This window comes from Ylistrum balloti, unplaced genomic scaffold (assembly GCF_031769215.1).
Source record: "Ylistrum balloti isolate Yb309-2 unplaced genomic scaffold, AGI_CSIRO_Ybal_v1 Utg370316, whole genome shotgun sequence".
Taxonomy (NCBI): Eukaryota; Metazoa; Mollusca; class Bivalvia; order Pectinida; family Pectinidae; genus Ylistrum; species Ylistrum balloti.
Window position 1 is genome coordinate 50420 of NW_026782233.1, and position 24115 is coordinate 74534.

At 33.4% G+C, this 24115-nt stretch overlaps 1 protein-coding gene across 1 annotated transcript; it reads left to right on the forward strand.

Annotated features, from left to right (window-relative positions):
- The first annotated feature begins 288 nt into the window (after nt 1–288).
- Nucleotides 289–23867, forward strand: LOC132553302 (glycerophosphocholine phosphodiesterase GPCPD1-like). The gene is made up of 19 exons (XM_060217533.1): nt 289–358; nt 1766–1961; nt 3233–3387; nt 4715–4771; nt 5468–5631; nt 5917–5985; nt 6981–7091; nt 7341–7494; nt 7932–8067; nt 8850–8904; nt 10300–10392; nt 11264–11335; nt 12242–12278; nt 12571–12695; nt 13142–13272; nt 13568–13703; nt 14116–14276; nt 16215–16295; nt 20743–23867. The coding sequence occupies exons 2-18, from the start codon at nt 1834–1836 to the stop codon at nt 16288–16290; spliced, it is 1860 nt and encodes a 619-aa protein (XP_060073516.1). The 5' UTR covers nt 289–358; nt 1766–1833; the 3' UTR covers nt 16291–16295; nt 20743–23867.
- The last annotated feature ends 248 nt before the right edge of the window (nt 23868–24115 follow it).

Genomic DNA, 24115 nt, shown 5'->3' on the forward strand with positions numbered 1-24115 from the left:
AGACGTTTTCCCACGTTTGACGCAGATTAAAATCCTCGTCGTTGATGCGTTTTGAATATATTGCTTTTTGAGACGACCAAAATAAGGGTGCATTCGTTCCAGAGGTTGATTGCTTTTCGATTTGTATAAACAAATTTAGAAACTGCATGAAAAAAATTCTTATGGTTTCATTCAAAGCTACTAGATGTTTTGCTTGCATAACACATGTTTAATAGCTTGTATGACTACTTGTCTTTGTTCCAAAATGTTTGCCGTGATTTTGAGATGACCCATATGTTGGAACCATTGCTTCCGGCTTGTCAAGCGTTAACTGTTGCTTCCGGCTCGTACAGCCGTCACCAGTGAGTCCACCAGTGAAGTAAGTTGCGCTTTTTTGTATTTATGTTATATGATAAAATTTGTCAAATATATTTCACGATTCAGAAAAAAAATTACAACATGTCATAAAAATGATCAACAAAACAATTCTAATGGGGCAACGATTTGTCCTCTCCAGCGGAGGGAATAATCCTTTAACGCCCAAAACCTTATTGTGATTATCACTTGCATTATATAGGTAAAACAACGAGCTCCATCATCACTACACTACGTTTATTTCTAATGGTCATATATGTATCTCTTGTGAGCTAGCTCATGGACTTCCTACACTGTTTAAAACAAAAACCAATTTGTATTGTTTTTAATAAACATCAAAGGAAATCCACCATAATGACATTAAAGTTTCCCTGAAGGACATGCTTGCCCGACAAACTTAGCTTTTATAAATATTATTGCTTGTTTGCTTTAGCTACAAAATTTCAATATATTACAGACGAGACCGCAAGGTTTAGACTACCTATTTTGCAATTTTATTTTTATTCTTGATCTTAGTGAAATAAAATTGCAGATAGAGATTGACATAGATACAGACATACAAGATTGTTCACCCACAAGTAATCACACTACCAAGAGTATCAAGTAAACATATGAGGCAGAATTCAGAAAAATGTGTAGCCATGCACACATCAGCTCGGGAAAGAATTTCAATAAGTAGTCTCAAAACCAACTCTATGCTTTCCATTCTTAAGCTGCACATTCCAACCAGTACTTAGACTCAAGTTTGGTTTCTCAAGCAATTTGCTTTATTTTCGTAACCATAATATTATCATGAACTACAGCATGTACATGGAAAATTAAAAGAGGTAAAGGTTGAGATCTTCAGAACCAACACGTCAGAAGAAAAAAAAACATACTTTATGCATCAGACTAAAGGCAGGTTGTATTATGTTGCAAAATGACTGGGCAGGTGGGCACAAGCAGTGTCAGCTCAATAACATTTGAGGCATTTTCAACAGACTAACTTCAACCTTCATTAGGAGGTTCATTACCATGACAGTTTGGGCTAGTTTGATCATCGTAATTTTTTATCCATAATATACAGAGTTATGGCCCCTTATTCAGTGTTCCCTTGATACTTCACACTTATTGAGTAATGGCCTTTGTAAGATTGACGGAACAACAGCTTGAATATATTTCGCAGTTCATCTTGGAATATTATTGCCATTATTGCTCACTGGTTTACTCTGGTTTCCTTTACCATTACACAACCCGCATTGTAACTGACATTAAGGTGTTGAGCTAACATTAAACAACACTATCCTTCCCTTTCCTGTTGCAAAATCCTCATTTGACCTTTGAACTATGACAGTTGTATTATGTACTGCCTCTAGGAATTCTTGTTTATGGTGGATTATTTTGTTCTTAATGTTTCTGTTTTATTTTGCAGACTAAGTCTTGTTTACTATTTGTGATAGCTGCAGTGTGTTATGTGCCAACACTGGTAAGGTGATTAGGATGATGGATGTCACATTCAGAGTTAAAGCTGTCACAGAACCTGGACAGATTGTTTGTGTTGTTGGAAACAACGGGACACTTGGCCAGTGGGATCCACGCCATGCCATTACTCTGAAACAGGAAGAAAAGTAAGTTATGCAATTGACCCCAGTAAATACCCTTTGTTTACTTTGAGTCAAGAAAAGAAAATAATGAAAATTGATAAATATGATGCAGGTTTCATTAATTAGTGCCTATAAGTTACATTGGTAATACACAAGTTATTGACAAATAAGAAATATTCTTGATATGTTTATATCATAATCATATGAAATCTGATAAACACAGTTGTTAGTGTATGATTCATATAGATAGATAGAAATAGCTTTGGCAGGTAAATGTTTTGATATATATACTGTAAGAAAGTGATAGGACACTTTTATCTGTCTACCTGATCATGAGTGAGCAACTTGTGTATATATATACCCTAAAGGGAAACCATGTTTTAACACACGAGGTAGATTTACATTTTGTATTTTAAGATGTCATGTTAATTTTTCTAAATTGTAGTGAATAAAGTGATTGATTAATTTTAAACCAGAATTGTATAAGTGGATCAATGTCAGGTACCAACAGTATATATGTATTATATATGTACCTACAAATGTATTAACCATACCTACACATTTGGCTAATAATTACTGTTATGTGGATTATTCAATAGTTAAATGCCCACTTTTAAAGCTTGATGGTGAACATGTTAATTTCCATGCCAGCTTTTATGTAAAAGTCAGGCAATTTTGTTTTAACACAATTTTAACAAGCAAATTTTACAAACGATCAATGGAGAGTTAAAAAAATAAATGTTCATACCCAATTGTTATCAGTTCTTTATTTATAAATGGCCTTAATTAAAGGTTTTCATAACCAAAATTTGACTTCTGACTCAGTAAGACGATGGGCTTTTTACAGTACAAAAAAAACTTTTGAACTGGACCACAGAATTCAGCACATGATATTGAGGTGTCCAGCTTTACCTATTCCAAACTAACTAGTTCAGTATCATTAGTTTACAGAATTTCAGGATAAAACATTGTCAGTAGACACAAATATTTCCTGAGGGATTATGTTAAAAGTATGAGTTGAATTGACATTTCTGAAACAATGTATTTTGAGTTTTATATATATCAGTTTGAACATCCAGTGCATGTACATTCATGTATCTTGGAATAATTGCAGACTACCTGAACGGTTTAAACAAGGTTACATGAAATCAGCCTGATTGTTAATGTTACAGAACATTATACATATTTATGACTATTTTTTCTTTCCAAACATGGGCTTATTAATGGATAACAACCGCCAGCTGATGTGTTAACATGATACATTGTACATGACCATTATAATTTGTCTGTTACAGGGACCTATGGAGTCGCTGTGTGGCCATGGATGTAAAAGAAGAAATATTGTATAGATACATGATATGTCATGATGGAGAATCACATCAAAATGGCCACACAATGCAAGTGGTCAAATGGGAGGCCAATATAAAACCAAGAGTTTTATGTCGAAAAGGTACAACTTGGATGATATTGTAATGACACTCTTGATTGTCATATGCAGCCTTTTTCTATTGATAATGCATCAACCGACTTGTCTTACATGATTCAAAACAACAGCTTTAGATCAATGTATTTATTATATATCATACATAATAGAACTATTCATGTTCCATAAAAGTAAAGTAATTAAAATATTGGTTTCATTTCTTTGATGCGTATTGTTAGTTTTCACATTGAAACTTATGCCATGCATAAATCTTGACCAGCCAAGTGTTAAATTGATATTGGTGTAAAGTAGTTCAACAAGTAAACAGCAGGGACTGAAAAATTTGTTCATAATAAAGGGTATCATAATAACCCAATCACCATAATCAAGAAATAAATACATAAATTTCACAGCAATTTAGAAGAGGGTTGTGTATGTTTTCAAAATTGGTTTCCATTATATCCAATTTCATTATATACAGGCAGGACTGTAATCAGATAAGTTTAATAATTCATAACATCTTAATTGACAAGAGTGAAAAAAAACATTTTCTGATACTTAAAGGGACATTGTGGTAAAAACCATTGATTTTGTTATGTATTGTGTAAGTTTTATACACATCCAGTAAGGTCTCTATACTATCCTGATATCTTCTGTCAATTTCTAATATCCAGCTTGATCAGTTCTTTTATTCTAGAAACTCCTTTTAAATTTAGGGCTGATAACGTCACACAATAGTTTTAAAAAAGAGTCAATTAATTTTGTAAACACTGACACGTGATGGTGGACAGAAGTGACAACGACAATAGTGAAACAGTCAGTAAAATCCGGTTTTCAGCACTGGATTTTGTAATAGGTGTGGCAGATTTTATTTGATAACTCTAAGTCAATTCAAAATTACAAATTAAGTAGCATCAATCACCAACCAATTCAGACAGGAAGCCATTTTTGTTTATGGGTGACTGTGTTTTGTGCACATGCATTTTCATAAATGACAAAAAAATAAACATATACAGACTGTTAACCGACAGATCAGGATTTTCTATGTATTAATTAGTAACCTCTTTATGTGAATATTTCAGTGAAACCAAATTGTCATTCCTCATAAGGTGACGAAAAAATCATTTAGATAAAAAAATGTTTTACCATGATGTTGCTTTAATTTGTTCATCTTTTCTCTACAGGTAGATTATTGTAAAAAAAATATAAGCACACCTGATTTTCAAGTTTAAAAATATCTAGATAATTTAGGTAGATTTTGTAATTCATTATCTAGATATCAGTTTCAAATGATGTCTTATTGACAAAAACATTCTGTAGAAGTATATATTGTTTTGTTTTGATTTTGTTTTAGATTTTGCTGCTGAGTCCAGAAAGATTGCTTCAGGTACTGCTGTGTTTGGGGAATATGGTAAGCAGGTGTTGTTTTCAAGTACATGGTACAAGGTTTAGTACTAATAACTGAAAATAAACTTATTATTGGCATTTCAGAAATCATCTTTTTGCCTTTATGATATTCTAGTCATGGATGATATCTTATTTTACAAATGGTTTGGAAATAGGAGTACCAAAAACTTTTGAATACTGCAATATTAAAGTCATGACATAATCAAAATTATTAAGAAATTTGAGATAATGATGTGTCTAGTAAGTTTTTAAACATGATATCAAGGCATAACTATCATTTCTGAATAAGTGTGTATAAAAGAATTCAAAATGTTTGCAGGATAATGACAGATCATTTCATATACATCACAAAATCTTTCCAGAACAATCAGTTTCGACTGAATATTTGATTTATAAAATAGATAACTATAACAGCAATTTTTAAACCTTTGTTTTAATGGAACATGTATTATGAAATAGTCCCTCTTTCTTTTTTCCTGGGACAAATAATTTCTTTAATATTTTCTTCATATGAAGAAGAGAACTATTTCTCTGATACTTTTCCTAGGTAAATCAGAAATGTTTTTCTATGATAGTTTCACAAGATGAATCAGAGGACCTATAATCTATTAAATTTTCTTCCCACGATTAAGAGATTTATTTCTTTAATATTTCCCCCAGAGGAACATGAGAATTATTTATGTTTAATATTTTTCTGCAGATGATATGGAGAATGTTGTGAATAATGGATGGTTAATGGACCAGACTGAGATCCACATAGAACTGAGAGACAACCCGATACAGATGCTGAGCTCAAGGCACCAACAGCAGACATACCGCGTCAAGTGTACACCTCTAGACTACACACACAGCAAGGATATAGAGGTCACTGCAGTTTGTATCAATTAGTTATAGACTAGAAAAGAATTTTCACGAATCTTTCACTTATACATTTGAAAAAAAAAAAAAAATCGGTACATTTCCAATGCTGACAATTTAATCTATACCTTTCAATCAGGATACCAGGTTTTCATACTGATGCTGAACAGTTCTTAGAACCTCATAGGTGAATTTCCATAGGCAGTCCTGCATATTACTTCATCTTGTCATGATTTGGTTATTTGTAATTATATTTTTTTCGTGAATGTTTATTATCATATTTGTAAACAGAATGGCCATGATGGGGATGATGAGGAGGCTTCATTTGCAACATCATCACAGTGCACAGTCTCTGTAGCAGTAAGTGTATTTCTCTCCCTTCTCCTCCCTCGCTTATTTACATCACCCTTTCTCCTTCATATCCTCACCATTTATAATTTGCATACCATACCACCTTGCCTTGTATCCTTGATATTTCAGCATCATCACCTTTCCACTTCTCATATCTCGCCCTTTATTCATCTCTCAACATTTTCACCTTGCCAAAATTTCACTGTTTTCTCTCAACATTCTCACCCCCATTATCCCTCTACCCCATCATTAGAAAACCTACATTATCATCGTCTCTTACTCTGGCAACTTCTCCATTGTCATATACATTCTCCCCACTAAAACTACCTCCTACAATTTACCCAAATTTTATTACCATAACAATACCACTCTTTATACTAAATCTCCAACAAGGTAGTTGGCTTTCAGAGCTACCTTTGCTAGTTTAGCGATCCATTGAAGTTAGAAATGCCATTTCTAAATACTGTAAAATCCTATGATTTTATGAGGCTGTTTTTTTTTTTTGTGATTGAAAATGAAATTTTTTTATGATCACTTGAATATTACTCAATAAATCTACTTACACTAATTTCAGTAACTTATGGAACTATAATTTGTGTATTAAGAGTGCCCATGAAATCTATCAAAATGTATTCCTGACAAATAAATAAATGATATTACAGTATTAGTAAGCTTTCATTGTTCTACTTTCTATACAGCAATGTGCAGGTATCCCACTTGAATAGTGTTGTTTTGGTATCTTGTATTAAAAAAAAGTTTTGAAGATTTTTATCAATAGCATACTATACTTATGAGGGAGCCAACATACTAATTTACTGCTGACTGAAAGTCATGAGATGGGCTTACTACAGGGCACTGGAATGGAATTTGTTGGTAATGCTAATGACCTGCAGTAGCTACTTATGGATATACCATACACAGGCTTCTTCTCAGATGAATTTAATATAGTATATTTGTACTGTATTTTTATAAAATATTACATTTATATTTTTTTTTCTGCAAAGGCATTGAAGGAGGGACAATGCCGGCGACATGCCCAGTCAGACTGTGGAGAAGTGTTTCTCAGGGATGATTTCCTTATATTTGCATGTCAGTCTACAGATCCAGAAAGCTTGGTAAGTCTCTCTGAGTTCAGAAAGCATGACAGAGATGTGCTATATAGTACCTGAAGTCTTCTTTTTAGTTCAACTGATTTTTTCATTCCACTGGCGTCTATATGTCAAGTGTGACTTGAGAACATGAAAGTGTAAAATGTTCAATACATATGTTTGGCCAAATGACAGACACAAATTTGCAAATACTTGGTTTATTATGTAAGAAGTACAATTTTACTGAGAAATGATGATTTTGGGTTTTGATTGCAGGGTTTCCAGCTTGATTTTTATGTACATTACGAAGACAAACCTGCTAAACATGTCGGCTATTCCTATATTCTACCTGTAGATACTAGTACGACAAAATCATCAAAAGTGATTCCTATCAGTGGCCTTAAACATAAACCTATTGGAAAACTTAATGGTAAGTAATCAACTCAAAACATAAACACACAGAAAACTTAATGGTGAGTAAGTATATCCGTTGATGTAGTATGTGGACATTATGGTTTGTAAAACTCCAATAGTTTGATAGCCCTAATCCATATTGATATATATACACAAGGATGACACAGAACATGTATAAAATATTTCTGTGATTTAATCTGACCGAGGAACATCATTCATAGAATCAGGAAAAGGTACAGGATTCATATAATCTATACACTTATACACCTGAAATTTAAGTTGTATTATATATTTAGGCACAGGTCAGGGTTACTTTAGACTACTTAACCTACACAAATATCATTTATTTGTCTTTTATTCAATTGAATAAAAAGCCAACATTTTATTAGTGATAAAGACATGGCATTCTGGCCATGAGTAGCTGTTGGTATTACTGCTGTTTTGCTGTCATAGTGTCCTACTTTGTGGCCAAGCCAGTGGCAGATCTGAAAATGTTGATGGATGTGTCATATCAGAGTTACTGGGGGAAAGACGCCAAGAGTGTGGACGTGGGACACCGTGGTCTGGGCAGCTCCTACAAACACAAGAAGTATGACTTGGCACACCATGCTGTCCTGCTGAATATATATCATTGTACTGGTCTAATATAATATCTGTATAATGTCAGTATATCTGTATAATGTCAGTATAATATTGGTATTGTATCTGATGTGGTTTTTTTTGTATCAGAGTGAATGACATCAAATAATACAAAATTTAACCAAAATAGGGGCTTATGAATCTGTAGAACCTACAGTTAGATGAGACTAAAAGGTTGTCCTTTCTATCCCTTTTTGTAACCATCTCTCTGTTTAACGTAGATTTCATTTCTCCAAATTTTCTAGCATATATTTTGACCACTTTGCATCAAACCAAGACAGCTCTAGACTTTTTGTCGGGGTTAAACAGAAACATTTTCAGATTAAATGTTATCTTGGAAAACTTTGTAACTAAATGCCTTCAGGACATGAAGCTGAATTTTAATTGACTAATGTTTAACTCTGACCTACAGGGATATATATATTTTTATTGCAGTACTAAAATATTACATATAAATCAAGTTTGGAGAAATACAGGCTGATATTGAGATACTTTTGTATATTTTACTGAAGAGAGCTTTTGATTTTCTTGCTCTCTGAGAATGAATACAAACAACATTATTTCTTAAATTCTATGTTGCCCACCATTGCCCAGAATAAGTATTACATTGTACTTTGTAGTATAGGTAGCAAATATCCTATTACTTACATTGTCCCAGGACTTGTAGATAAAAATTCATTTTCGTGAATTACTGTTAGTTTTTTTTGTTACCTTTATTTATTTTTCTTTCAGTCTGGCTGCCGTCCGAGAAAACACAATTGCCTCACTGATGTCTGCTGGGAGCCATGTAAGTAAAATACATGTAACAGGTTTTGCAGTAATAATACAGAAATTACTGAATACTATTACCATGATTATCTGGTAAATCTTGCAGTTAACCAATTCGTACTTAAAAGTTAAAGCTGAGAGCAAAGCCAAAGGATTTCATATTGTCGTTTTTGTGTGCTTTTTCCACCAAAAATTTTCTTTACACATATGACCCTTATATAACCAATCTGAGCTCACACATCAAATACACATGTACCAAAACTCAAATTCAATGCTAGAACAGGCGATCTCTATGACTATATTGAAGGAATTGACAGCGCTCAGTAAAAACAAACCATAGATTCTGATGCAAAAGTTTGCAAAGCAGCAGGTCTCAACAATATTCCCACAGAAGTGCCGAAGAATGACACGTGTGTGGATATAATGTTATGGTATAATTAGTCATTGTTTTAACTAGAGAGTTGTTCTGGATAAATGGAAACATGGTTTGATCAGCCTGATTAGGAAACCAAATAACACTGACCCTGTGGATCCTAGAAATTTAATCCTGTTGTCCCTGTAAGGTTTATTGTGTGACATCCCCAACCATTGTCTTAATGCTTAGTTGGAGAAACATGGTATTTTACATGATCTGCATATTCGTTTCCGTAGGGATAGAAGTTGTCACGACCATGTGTATTGGCTTTATAGTATCGTGAAACATTTAATCAATGCTATACATTTGGCATATTCTTGTTTTATAGACCTAAGTAAAGCTTTAGACAATGTTAATGGAGACTGTTTGTGGTATAAGCTGTTACAGTCTGGTATGAAAGGTGCAATTCATAATGCTGTGTTTTTCCAAACCAATGGTGTAACATGTTGTGTACGTGTCAGGAACTGGCATACTGATTGGCTGTCTGTGTCACATGGTGTAAAACAAGGATGTTTAGCTTCCCCGACACTCCTTGCAATCTACATTAATGATACAATTGAAAGGCTAAAATTCTTCAGAGTTAGGTTTTGACATTGATGGTGTCAGCATAAGTTGTCTCCTTAAGCTGACGACACCGTGCTGTTGACAGATCGATCAAAGTCAAGGGATAGACGTATTACAGAACAGCTAATTAGAATCTGATTTTACTGAACAGCACTATATATAGGTGGGCTTATTAGATACCGCACATGGGCATATTGCATGATAAATACAGTAATAAACGGCTCGTATCAAAAGGTCAGTTATGGTAACAAATTATGTAGCAGTGCATTATGTTTTACAATCTTGTATCAGTACGCAGGATTTGCTTTGTTATGGTGTCTAAATATAATTTATTTTTTATAATTAATGTATAAAAAACGCTATCAAGTCTTCCTGACAGTGTAAAGTTTCACAAAGTGTCCTATTTTTGATAAGCAATGATTCATTTGATAACAGGGTGCTGACTACGTTGAGTTTGATGTGATGCTCAGTAAAGATATGGTACCTGTGATATTCCATGACTTTCATGTCTGTATTACCTACCGAAAGGTAAGTGTCAGTATGTGCATCATCTTTGAAAAAGTACTGGTATGTGTTAGCATCATGTGTGAATCTCCTACCACAAGATATTAGTTGTTAAGTCCCTGTCACTACTGTGAAATCATTAACTTTCTAACGGGGTTTTATTTTCCTTGATTTTGTAGGTAACCTTAATCTATGAATTTGTATTATCACCAACTTAATGTTTGTATAAGTAGACTTATTGAGCTATATTTACTCACATAATCAGCTGTCCACAAAATATTGAAAAAATGCAAAAATTGAGCACCACAAAAATATATATGATTTCACAGTAGTTGATAAGTTTCTATGGTAACTATCAGACAATTTCAGAGTCTGTTAACATGGTTTTTTAATATCTATTTTGACCTGTGATACAAATAGATGATATTCAGCTAAATATAAAACAGGTCGTTTTGGGCTATAATTATAAAACCACTGTAGATATAACATCATGAAATATACTGACACTGTCATCAGATACTGATGTAAGTCATTGTGACCTTAACCATAAGGACAGTAATTAATAAAAGACAGTAATTCATGTTTATTTTTACCACATCTAAAAGTACAAAGTAATTTACCTTTATAGAGTAAAACAGTATACATATGATTTAATAAGTATTTCTTTGTTACATTTCAGTGGTTTTGTAAATTTTGAAGGCTGTGGAACCATTGTGTTTGTGTGGTGATGAATAAAATATGATGGCTTTGAATAATGTGGTACATATAAGCCTTGTTCAATGTACAATGATCATGAACGGATAATGGATTAATTTATAGACAAAATTAATGAAGAACAGTGTATGTGATAATAGTTTCAAATGTGCATTATGTGTGTTTGATTCTTTTGTTTCAGAAAAAGAAGGAACACCAGTTACTGAAAGTAGGAGTTAAGGATCTCAGTGTGTCAGAGCTACAATCAATGAAGGTAACCAAAAGATCTCCTAAGTAACAGTAACATTGGTATTTTACTTTAAGTAGTAGGTTCCCATTGGTCTCTAGTTGCGCCTTTTTTGTGCTCCCCTGAAAATATTTGTAGGTGCATAAAGTCACTGCTTTGTCAGTCTGTTGGTCTTTCTGTCCATCCTTTGTGTCTAGTGCATAACTTTGCATTCATTTTAGCAAGGATCACGCAAGTTGGTGTACACATTTGTCATACTAAGGGGATGTGCATTGTACTAAATTCAGGTCCTGTGACCCCCTGAATTACAGAGTTAATGCTCTTTGTTAAAATTTCTTTTCAGGAGCATAACTTTGCTTGCATATAAGGTAGGGTAATGAAACCAAATCCAGGGCCTGTAACCCATATTACAGCATTATTGCCATTTGTTGAAATATTATATTGTGTTTGATAAAGTCATATCAGGATGCATTCATCAGTTTCACTGATGTTCTTGTTTTATTTTTGGAATGATCAGAAAAACAAAACGGCTGACATGCTGTCGTCTTGGATTTTGACTGTGGAATTTTGTTATTTTCTTTCTTAGGAAATACTTGAATGATCATTCTCAAATTTGATATGCATTTTGCAATTGGTCCCTCCTTGTGCTGTTTCGATTTTGAGACTGATCAGGAACTGAATATGCAGACATCAACTATCTTGGATTTGGCAGTTTATGATTGTTATCTCTATGTTTTAAGAGGAATTCTCCAATTTCGTATGATATAGAACAAAAGCAGATAAAAGCATAACCAATTTTAACAAATAAATGGTAAGATCAAACAAAGATAGACACCAAATGTACAAGTGTATCTGTTGAAGTTCACATGTGACTACTGACACCTTGTGTGATTCTGTGTAAATTGAAGTGTTATGTATCTCCCTCTGTTACAGCTTGCTGATAAGACAGCGTTATGTGATGATAATCATGGTGAGTCTTTGTCATTCTAGCTGACAGTTTCCAGTATTTTCTCTATAATTTTGAGTATTTCTTATTTAATTAACGGAATCAATTAACAGGTAGTAATCGAGTGAGAATGGAAATGTAATGATAATCAAATTTAAAATGATCCTTATTTAATAATGGTAGTTCTTTGAATTGAAGAAATTAATTTCTAACTTCAAAATGATTATTTGTCAGCATTTTGTAGCCTTTACGTGTAATGTATATTAGTTTATATTTGTGTTTTGTGTGATAATTGAAGGCCTTGTGTCTGTTGTAGATATGGATGGAGAAGATCTGGATCATATCCATCACCAACCTTTCCCCACACTACAGGAATGTTACCAACTTGTAGATGAAAAACTGGGCTTCAATGTTGAAATAAAGTTTCCCCAGCAAATTATGGTATGTCACGAGACCAAGCACAGTTTGAACCTAAACCTCACAAATCTAGTGTGGTCTAGCTGTTTAATAGTCCCCTACTGGTGCAACTTGGATTAAGTTTCAGGGTTTTTTTTTTGTCACGGTCACTATTACTATTTTCAGAAAAGTAATAAAATATTACATTGTAATATCTTGTTGGGCCAGTAGGGGACATGTACTATGTCAGCAATACTCAGTATGAAACTAAAATCATACAGGAATATGAAAATTAGTTATTGAACAGATATCCATGAAATAATATATTTATTTGGAATTTTCTAATAAAATCATGATTTATTTCATCGGTAAAAGTATTTTTATGATTGAATAAGTTGAATTAGGTAGAATTTATGCTTATGATAGGAGGAGTTGAAAATGCTTCTGTCTTCAAGAAGATGTTTAAAATTTTAAAATGAATTTGATTAAAGGGAGGACAGTGGGAAGATGAAAACTTCTGGGATAGGAACCAATATGTTGACATTGTACTGAAAAATACCTTTGAGTACGCTCGTGGTCGTAAAATCATCTTCTCCAGCTTTGACCCTGAGACCTGCATTCTGTAAGTACCCAGCTGCAATTAGTTTGGTTCTTGCAAAATCACATCATATTTTATAGTAGATGTGTGGTAATGCTGAGATTAATGATAAGATATCTGTTAAGACTGTTATCACTGTTATATAACTACTAGACAAAGAGTTAGCATGAGTTTTGTGAGCCCTGCTGAGTTTCTCTATTGTATATATTTTTCCTTTTGCTACAACTGTTGTTAATCTATAAAAAATAATAAGCATCTTACCAAGAAAGTCTGTTCACATTATGAAAAAGAATGTTATTATTTGTTGATATTGTTACAGTCTGCGACTCAAACAGAACCGATATCCAGTACTGTTTCTGACAAATGGAGGTGCCCAGTGTTATACACCCTACAGCGACATTCGTGAACAGAGTATACCGATGGCTGTGTACTTTGCCCAGTTTGCTGATATTTTGGTAAGTTATGATTATTTACTGTAAAAATGCGAAAATAGTTCTCAATGCCTTTTCTTGTGGAAATCATTTCAATTGAAGTAACATGCAAAATTTAATGAAGTGAAATGAGGAGAAGCTAGTGTTTTAGATTTGATAAATAAAACAAAAAATATTCTATGAACCAGCATTCTTTTGCAGTTATAAAAATTCTTATATTTCTGCATTACAACAAGTTTGTGGTAATTCAACTTTTGTGAAACTCAACATATTATACTGCAAGTGTTGTTTAGGATTAATAGTTAATTCACAATAAAGAAATTTTGTAAATTTGGCTGGATCACAAAATTTAATGGCATGTAAAAACCCCTGTTTTACCCTGAAAGTCTTTCCATAGATGACTGGATATTGTGAGGATACACTTCTTTGTTACCAGGGTATTGATGTATGTACAGAGGTACTGCGTTCACGACCAGAAAACATCCAAGAAACCAAGGCAGCGGGACTTGTTCTGTTCTGTTGGGGTGAAGATACCAACAACACTGATACTATCCGTAGCTTACGTGAACAGGGAGTTGATGGCATCATATATGACAGGTTGGTTGTCACTTCTCTATAGGTTTTAGCGGAAGATATTTTACTGTTTAACTTCTTGCCTCACTGTGACATGAAAAATTAAATGTGTTCAGGGGTAAACAGTAGAACATACTATTATTCATGTACAAATGTGCAGGTTGGTATCAACTAGGCAGGGATTTTAGTTAGAATGTTTTACACACGTTCACAGCAGGGAAGAAGAAAACTGCATTTGTAAAACCACCCACCTTGGATTTTCACCCGAGGTTACCTAGGTCATTCTTTCTTACTGACTGAACAATTGTGGCTCCTGAAATTTAGGTGTATATCTAAGGCGAAACCTGAAATACAAATTGAAATGAGTGGCAAATAGTTTTAATTTACCTCATACATGAATCTAGTATAGCAGAGGTTAAAATAGCAACACAACTGTCAATTTAGTCACTGTCTTCTATGAATCATGACATTTTTAACACAAGCCTCCATCTGGTATATTTATGTACAGCAAATGCTTATTTTAACAGCCATGACTGACTAAGTATTAATTACATATTGTTCAATAGAAGATCTGGTTGGAATTCAGTGCTCTAGTTAAGAACCTTTTTCTGATCTGTTGATTTTTTCATGTATTCATTCTCATCGTACTGATATGTTAAATTGTTTGACTGTTTTTGACTAGGAGTACATTTTATGTATAATAAACAACAGTTTATGTGATATTCTTCTCATCTGTCAATCTGTAGTAAGAAAGATTCCATTTATGTCATGTCATGGAGACAATGAGGTGGATTTAAAGTACTACTTCTGTCTTGTTATGTATGTCATCTAGTTACCTTTATGTGAAGTGATAGTAGTTAGTAACCCTATGTAAAATAAGAGCACTGGGTGACCTCTGTTTAAAATGACAGTACTGAATGACCCTGATATTAAGTGAGAGTACTTGGTTACCTCTATTTTATGTGAGAGTACTGTATAACTATTGTGAGAAGTTACCTTTTTAATATGAGATATGTGAAGTGATAGACCTCTATGTGAGGTGAGAGTAACCCTATGACCCCTAAAATAAGAGCATTAGTGACCCCCGTGTGAAGTGAGAGTACTGGGTGGCCTCTGTGTAAAATGACAGTACTGGATGACCTCTAAGTAAAATAACAGTACTGGATGACTTCTGTGTTAAGTGAAACCTGGATGGTCCTTATGTAAAGTGAGAGTACTTGGTTACCTCTATTTGATGTCATAGTACTATATTACTATGTGAGAAATGAGTGTACTAAGTGACCTCTTTTTAATGTGAGAGTACTTTGTGACCCCTATATGAGGTGAGAATATTTGGTGAAGCTATGCGAGGTGAGAGTACTTGGTGACCTCTATGTGAGGTGAGAATATTTGGTGAAGCTATGCGAGGTGAGAGTACTTGGTGACCTCTATGTGAGGTGAGAGTACTTGGTGACCTCTATGTGAGGTGAGAGTACTTGGTGACCCTTATGTGAGGTGAGAGTACTTGGTGACCCTATGTGAGATGAGAGTACTTGGTGACCTCTATGTGAGGTGAGAGTACTTGGTGACCCCTATGTGAGGTGAGAGTGCTTTGTGACCCCTATGTGAGGTGAGAGTGCTTGGTGAACCTATGCGAGGTGAGAGTACTTGGTGACCCCTATGTGAGGTGAGAGTACTTGGTGACCTCTATGTGAGGTGAAAGTACTTGGTGACCCCTATGTGATGTGGGAGTACTTGGTGACCTCTATGTGAGGTGAGAGTACTTGGTGACCCCTATGTGAGGTGAGAGTACTTGGTGACCCCTATGTGAGGTGAGAGTTCTTGGTGACCTCTATGTGAGGTGAGAGTACTTGGTAACCCCAATGTGAGGTGAGAGTACTTGATGACCCCAATGTGAGGTGAGAGTACTTCGAAACATAAGAGGTTTAGTTATGGGTTGTTGATGACCACATCTATTTACAGGTGGATTGTACACAAGTTGACATCAGAACATGTGTATGAATTGTCCCAAGACAGTTCATCTATCCAGCAGTGCTGACCATGGTATAGATTTCTCACAAAGTGTGTCTGGTTAGCTTGATCTGCTTACAACGTAGTTATATATAGAATATATTTTATTGCAATTCAGACTTTGTTGTCAAATGTTTGCTTTTGTTTTGATTTAATTTTAAGCTTTTTTTCTTTTTTTATTTCAAATTTAATTTGAAAAAGCATGTATAGATAAGTGAAAGAGCTAATCAGATGATGATGTACCACTCTTGCATATTAAGTGTGATAGCCACTAACACAGGACCATTGTCATGCAATCATGAATTGCTGGGCAGTACAGTAACTGGCTATCAATGTTGTAGTTTATTTTACAAAATAAGTAATAATTACCTCTAACTGCTGAACCGGAAAGTTTTTGCCTTGTCAGATGTTCAGTACACATTCAATATTGGATAAAAAATGTAACAAAGTCAAACGTTAATATTGGTATGTTTTCATACGTGGTATACCTGTAGTCTCCCTTAATGCACAATTGCTTAACTCGAAACCATAGTCAACAATACTGATTGCCATTTATTTGTTTACTTATCCTTCTATTTTGTTGATAATAGACAAAACAAACTATAAGACTTAATGCAAATATGGAGATAATAAAATGTAAAATCCCCTGAGAAAGGTGATACATGTTCTTACAATGAAGTATTTTTTCTGGGTATACCTCAATAATTGATATTATCAGGCTGTCCACCGACTGCCTTTCAGATATCTCTGATCATAGCATTGCCCAGCTTTGCATGAATACATGACTAAGTCCAATTTCTGTCACTTCTTGTGTGATGTCTGTTGTATTTTGTTTACATTCGCTATGAATAACAATAACCTTTGGTAACATTGAAAGTTTTCATGCTGTGGAGTTGCTCATTTATAACTTTATATACTCTTCCATAGCAGAAATACAAGCATATGTAGCTTACTGGGAACAGTGACTGTATTAATATTAGATAGATACAAGGACAAGGAAGGAGTGATTGTTTATATTAACATATAACAGAATCTCAAATTTTGAGGGTACCAAGTATATGGTGTTACTTTGAAAAGAAGAGACTGAAAGGTGACTTGTCGTGTTGATATACATGTAGTGTTCAGTATCAGATTTTGTTTAAAAAGTGGCGTAAGTTTTAATGCAGTCTTAACTTATTAATGTTTAAGAAGTAGTGATAGTGTCAAGTGTTGATATTTGATGATTAGTGGAATGACATTGAGTTGGATAGCATAGAAAAGGGAGCTAACTTGCTTGAGTGTATTGACAGTTTTTACAAGTCTAAATGATACCAGTACTTGTAACCTTTATAGTAAGTAGACTAGATTCAGTATTAGCATGAGTTTTGCTGTTTAAATTCAAATGTGAATAGATTAATACTGTAGAGTGACTGTGATTTTAGTATAGCCTTAGACCAGGGGATACAAATATAATTGTTGTCGTTGAAGGATAGTTACTCCCACAATATGAAGTATTCTTGAGATGACAAGTAAAATTACATACTATCAGAAATTCTATGTTGTGGGTTACTGATAGGTATTAAACTGAAAGGATCAGAGTTGCCCATGGCTTGTTATGTTTAGTTGGGTCAAACTGTAAGTCCTTTAACAGTGGGGAGAAATATCTGATTATCACTGATACAGCTGCATGTCCTGTTATAATGTATGAGTGGTGAACAATTTTGGTTGTATTCTGTTGCATTGCTCTATCCTGTAATTACCATTGTATGTTTTCTGTTAGCTGTGCATGCTGAATTGTATGTACTACACTAGCCACACTACTGCAAACATAGCATTATTCTAACGATATAAAATTAACATAAAACACAAGTTTGTTGGCATATATTTATATTGTCAGTATTAGGGTGGAAAAGTCATGACAGAGTTGTGTGGTTCCTTGATGTTTTATTTACATACTGTCAACAAAGAAAATGAAACTGCAAAATACATCCTCACAATGTATTCCAAAATGAACCTCATTCATCCAACTTCGAATGTGAAAGATACACACCAACACTTATAGAACACTAATTGTTGGCTTGGATGAAACAATAACACTAGCTAGAACTGTCATTCTGAGTGTAACTAAGAACTAATACATCTTCTGCCTGCAGAGTGACCTCAACATTTTACATATGACCTTGAATTTCCCTAGACATGTACCATTCCCTTGTCAAACCATATATTAAAAAATCTTTGGCTGTAATATTACACAAATACCTATGTAAATTCAATTTTTACTGAAAACAAAAAAAAATAACAAAACCCTGCCAGTACATTTACATATGGCCCTTAACATTTCTGTGTAGTTTCATTGAAGTTGATTTCAACATTAAGAAGTCTGGAAAGATTCCTGTACCTCAATTTATATCATGTTACCATGGCAACCAAATTATATCAGATGTTTTGGAACTACTATGATTGTAATTACTTGGACATTCTTCAAAATCTTTTGTAAATCAATATCCAACATATCTCAATTTCGATCAATCAATTGCCTCCATTATGTCACCATAATAATGGTTATGGAAGCACCTGATGTGTCGATAAGTAACACCATTTGACTAAGTTTCATTAAAATTGATCCAAGAACTGATGAGCTGTTGTTCATTACAAAAACCTATGTATAATGTCCTGGTTACCATGGCAACCAAGATTTTTGTTTACATCAGATGTTTTGGAAAATAGTGCCATTGCAATTACTATTTTCTTCAAAAATTCTTATGTATCAATTTTTAGCATAATCAGATAATATTTCAATTTTAACCAGTCAGAAGCCTCTATTATATTTCTATAGCAACACCTAGAAGAGATGTGCCAGTTATAGCCTTTGATATGTCAGACTATTTGACCAGGTTTTATTAAAACAGGTTGAAGGACTGATGAGCTATGGTCCATTACACAAAAACCTGTGTATAGTGACCTGGTTGCTCTGACAACCAAAATTTCTGCTTGAAAAATGTGCATGCTTCATTGAAATTGGTTCAAAGATGATGAGGAGCTACCTGTACAAAAATTAATTGATGGGCAGACAGACACGAAGAGACAGACGGACTGATACAAAAAGACAGACAAAACAGCTGATTCCACTATACCCCACCCCTAACTTTGTTGAAGAGAGGTATAACTATCGAGTTTTAGAGAAACAATTGTGCATTGTTTAACAACATTTTATTTGATTAATAAATTGGTAGTGTAGCATATTGGTAGTAAAACATCACAGATATATAGTGCAATATAAACTAAAAAGGTGTGTAGTTCTGACATTACAGTGCTGTGTAGTGTAACTTACATTACAGTGCTGTGTAGTATAATCGATCATTGCTGTGTAGTGTCTTAATTATTTCTGCTGCCACTATATTTATCATTGGTGACATGTATGTTAAGTATATCATGATTTCAGAACTAAGAAGTCTATTTGACCTTAAATAAACAATAATGAGCTTTCACAGTAAAACAAATATGTATATTTACAACTTAAATGGATAACAGCTTGTTCCGACTTTATTCAGTTTTTTTTCCTTCAAAGTTCATTTTGTATTTTTGTTGCTCAAGTGTATGATGCATGCTGCTTATATGACATACTCTATACACATGTACTAGAAAATCAGCATGTATTGTACATTGTGTTTGATATGATAAAGCTGCTGTCTTTTATCCCACTCGTGTGTTGAATTCTGCATTTATAATTAAAATATGTACTTATAATTGTTACTCACTGCCTCTGAACCTGCAGATGTTGTTACCTCAGTAGCTTTATTTCTTCTTAGATAAAAGATCTTTTTGAAATTTTTCATGTTCAGCGTAGCTTAAACTGTTATAGTTTATATGTAGGCCAGATTTCAAGCGTCACAGAATATCCCTGTTAGCGATCATGGGCTATGTAAAATTTTGTTACATGGAGTTTGTTGCCTCCTCCATAATTATGGACATCATAATGATCAGTATCATATATATGTCCCTGCCAAATTTATGGCCCATGTTCAGGATTGGTCCCAATAGTTTATGCAACAATTTTGACTTCATCTGTAGTTCAATTTGGTCATTGGTAGCCATTTTTAGTTTAGATTGATTGTTGTATTTTATTTTCAGTAAGCATTGATTAAAGCAGGCATTGTACCAAATATTCATGTATACATTATAATTCATAGTACATATGTATATGTTGATTGGTGTAAGTGTAATGAAGTATTAAGAGAGTAATTGACAGTTCAAATACATGTGAAGTTATGACTTTATAATATGCAATTCTGAAAATTGGTTAGGAAATGAAATTATCTGAATTAATATGTAAAGAAATATATAAAGAAAAGGTAACAAATGAATGGACTACAAAATGATAGATTTATTGATTGATTGATTGAGAATTCGGTGTTAAATATGTGTTTTATTATCGTGTTGTATCAATAAGAAATCAAGGTACATTGTACTTAATTAATTTACTGTTATTGAATATCAACAGGATGGATCTGAACAGACCAAGATCTTATGTACTCCAAAACAGAAAGAATGAAGTGTGATAAGCAGATACTTGTACGCCTGGGAAAAGGAACACAGAGTTGAGATGTATACATGTATTTGGTAAATCTACAAATTTATGAGAGTGACCATACTGGTGACTTACAGCTCACAGGGGACGTAAACAGGTTAACTAGCCCAAAAGATGGAATTGATATAAAACATAGGCATCCAAGGAACTGACTGGACTTAAGGAAGATGTTAATTTTCTAGATGTAGTTAGTTTGCTGAGAAGGGATGGACTAAGAGTGTTAAACCAAGACTTTCACTTCAACAAGGATGAATTCTGGGTAGCTTATTCATTTTCAGAAGAACAATCTGGAATGTTGAGTCACGTTAAACAAACATTTACACAGAAATCTCCCTCTAAATGACTTGTTGGTGTTCAAAGTGAAAACAGTTTACGTTAAGGGAGATAAATGTCAGTGCACATACATGTTTGTGATAATTTTTATTTAAAGTAGTGCTTTGGTTTTTAAAGCATTGTGCTGAGTGATGATTGTGCTGTGGTGTATGTGGCAATAATGAGTTTAACAGTCTGTGGTTAGGACACCCCATTGCTCACTCTCTACCTCCAATCAAAACTGCCAAAAGATCTACTTCTATATTTTTGGTGTTAGGAAAGTGCTTAACAATTTGAACTCGTCTCCCTATGTTTAAACACCTAATTGTATATTTACTAGTCTAATTTAAGTAGAGGAGTGCTTCAATTTATTGTGATCATTTTCTCACACAGAGTGTACTTAAACATATAAATAGAAATAGTTATTTTCTCAAACAGAAGTGAAGAAAATAAGGTCATTGTGGTCATTTTGTGGGGCAAGTATGTCAATTTCTTTTATCGATAGATCTAAGGATCAAGATTAAAGATTAAGGAAATAAAAAAGCGTGGATTCTTCTAAACCAGGTTAGATGTATTAAACTAGGTTTCATCTAACAGCTAAGTATATTTGATTAAACCAGATTAGATAACAACAGGCCAGATTCTACTAAACCAGGTTAGATGTTACACTTAAGGTTCTACTGAATGAGGTTAAATATAACAGGCCAGATTCTACTTAACCAGGTTAGATAAAGCAGACCAAATTTTACTATACCAGGTTAGATAAAACAGACAAAAATCTACTTAACCATGTTGGATGCCTTCAAATATTTCCATACAGTCTCCTTTGGCTCAGGATGCTACTTTTCTGCCTATCTTTTCTAACTTATTTGACTAACAATTCCTAACTATCAAAGTCTTTAAAGGATATGTTTACACAGAGTTCTGTTAAAGTGTGTTGTTGCCATTCCAATATTGTTCATGTTGGGACATATCTGTTTATTTATAAGTTATGTTTCAGTGGTAATTTGTGCCGATGTTTTTCTGTTGATGTGTATTTTATCATCATATTTTATTTTAGTCCATGTAATGGGTTAACAGTACTGTGATACAATATTTAGTAATATATAGCCATTTATATAGAAGCGAATCTCGGCAAAACTATGTACTGGTCATATTACCTAATTTATATATGCAAAGTAATAAAATACTGGTATAATTTTATACCTGTTACATGAAACACATTTAAAATGGCAACTTTCAAGTTTTGAAATGCTTTTATGAAAGTCAGTTTGTATTTCATTTATGGATTATTTCACAAGCATGCTTAACTGTATAGATAATACATGGTCAAGGTCTTAAAAATCAGTGGCGAGCCTCTGTCGATCAACTTTTGATTTTTTTTGTCCCGAGCCAAAATACAGCTGATATTTTAAGACAATTACCACAATTTATATTTATCCTGCAACATTGAATTGACTGAAAATCAGACCATGAAAACTTCAGCACTTTTTTGTTCAATCTTTGTTTACCTGTCGTTGACTTGCATTACGCTGAATTTTGCCTAATGATGTGCGCCAAAATAATTACATTGTACAGATATGCAATTCCAAAATTCAATGGATACGACTGTGTTTTTATGAATTTTTGTTATCTATATTATTAAAGGTAATTTTAAAGTAGATCCAGAGAGTAATTCTGTTGAATTACCGCACACGCAAAAAATAGTTGTTTTCTGTCAATGCCCAATACAGTCAAAATATACATGTATGTGGCATGCGTATTGAAAATGGCAGTGCCATTTGCAGGATAACTTTGTATATTAGTAGATATGATAAAAAATAAGTACTTGCAACGGAATAGATAAGATCAAATAACAAAAGTACAAGACTGTCTTGTGGAACAAAACCGGAAAGCTATTTGGGGCAGTCTTATGTTTTCTTGTTTTGTCTTATGTTTTACATATATATATATTGTTCATTAGTTAAATGTGCTCATGGTCCATTTTAGTGAAGAAGTTTATAGACAATGAAGTTTATAAATCAAAAATTATTTTGTGTATTTATTGAGTTCATCTAGAGAAGGTTATTTTAAATACATATGTACAACTCGTGATCTTTTCATAAAGGTGCTATAATATTTGCCCCATTACCTGAAATTTTTTTCTCCGCATTTTTTTCGTTACAGAATTATCATAGCCTTGTTTTTTGTTTTCTTTTGAATTTTTTTTTCTCTTTTTTTTTCTTCAAATAATTTTCAAAACTTTACAAACAAGTGAAATATCAAAGATAGCAATACATTATATGCATGTATATGAATTTACCATATACCTACCCCAAAAATTGAAATCTGTTGGGTTCATTTTGATGGATACTGGAAAAAGAAAAATATGTTGTTCAATTGATACTTTTTACACAATGTTTTTACAGAGATTTGCTTACAGAGTTGGGCAAGCCAACATTGAGCTGTCATTTGAGTGTTAAATATATATACAGAGTTTGAAAATGAGATAAGTATATATACATTGTGTTGAGATATGCTACATTATTGTGCATATGGCAAGGGTTCGAGTAGTTTCCTAGTTACAAGCTAGTATGTTTATATAATCGTATTTTAAATTTATTTTTAAACAGCATCCTTATGCATTGTAAATGTGTTGTACATTTCCTAGGTTTACTGTTGATTTTAAAGCATATTTTTTTCTTATTCATATAACCTGGTATCGTGATAACCTGAAATAAACTATACACTTGATTTCTTGTTTTTTATATCATAAAGTTGTTATATGCCAATACTCATCTAAAACTGCATACACATAACAATACCAGTTGCTAATATAGGATCTTGTTAAAGTGTTAACCTCATAATAATGTTATTTTGAAACAAATCTCTTCTTTAATGTTGCTTATCAAGGCATCAAATGAAAGATTTGTGGCAATTTTGTAAATATGATTCATAAAGGAAACATTTCTGATCCTTTCTACCAAGTGATTGC

What these genes read in the sequence shown, in the direction of transcription:
- LOC132553302 (XM_060217533.1), top strand. Translation starts at nt 1,834, where the DNA reads ATGATGGATGTCACATTCAGAGTTAAAGCTGTCACAGAACCTGGACAG. An exon ending in TGATGTCTGCTGGGAGCCAT is followed by an intron (nt 8,905 to 10,299) that starts GTAAGTAAAATA and finishes ATTTGATAACAG; the next exon opens with GGTGCTGACTACGTTGAGTT. An exon ending in GACCCTGAGACCTGCATTCT is followed by an intron (nt 13,273 to 13,567) that starts GTAAGTACCCAG and finishes ATATTGTTACAG; the next exon opens with TCTGCGACTCAAACAGAACC.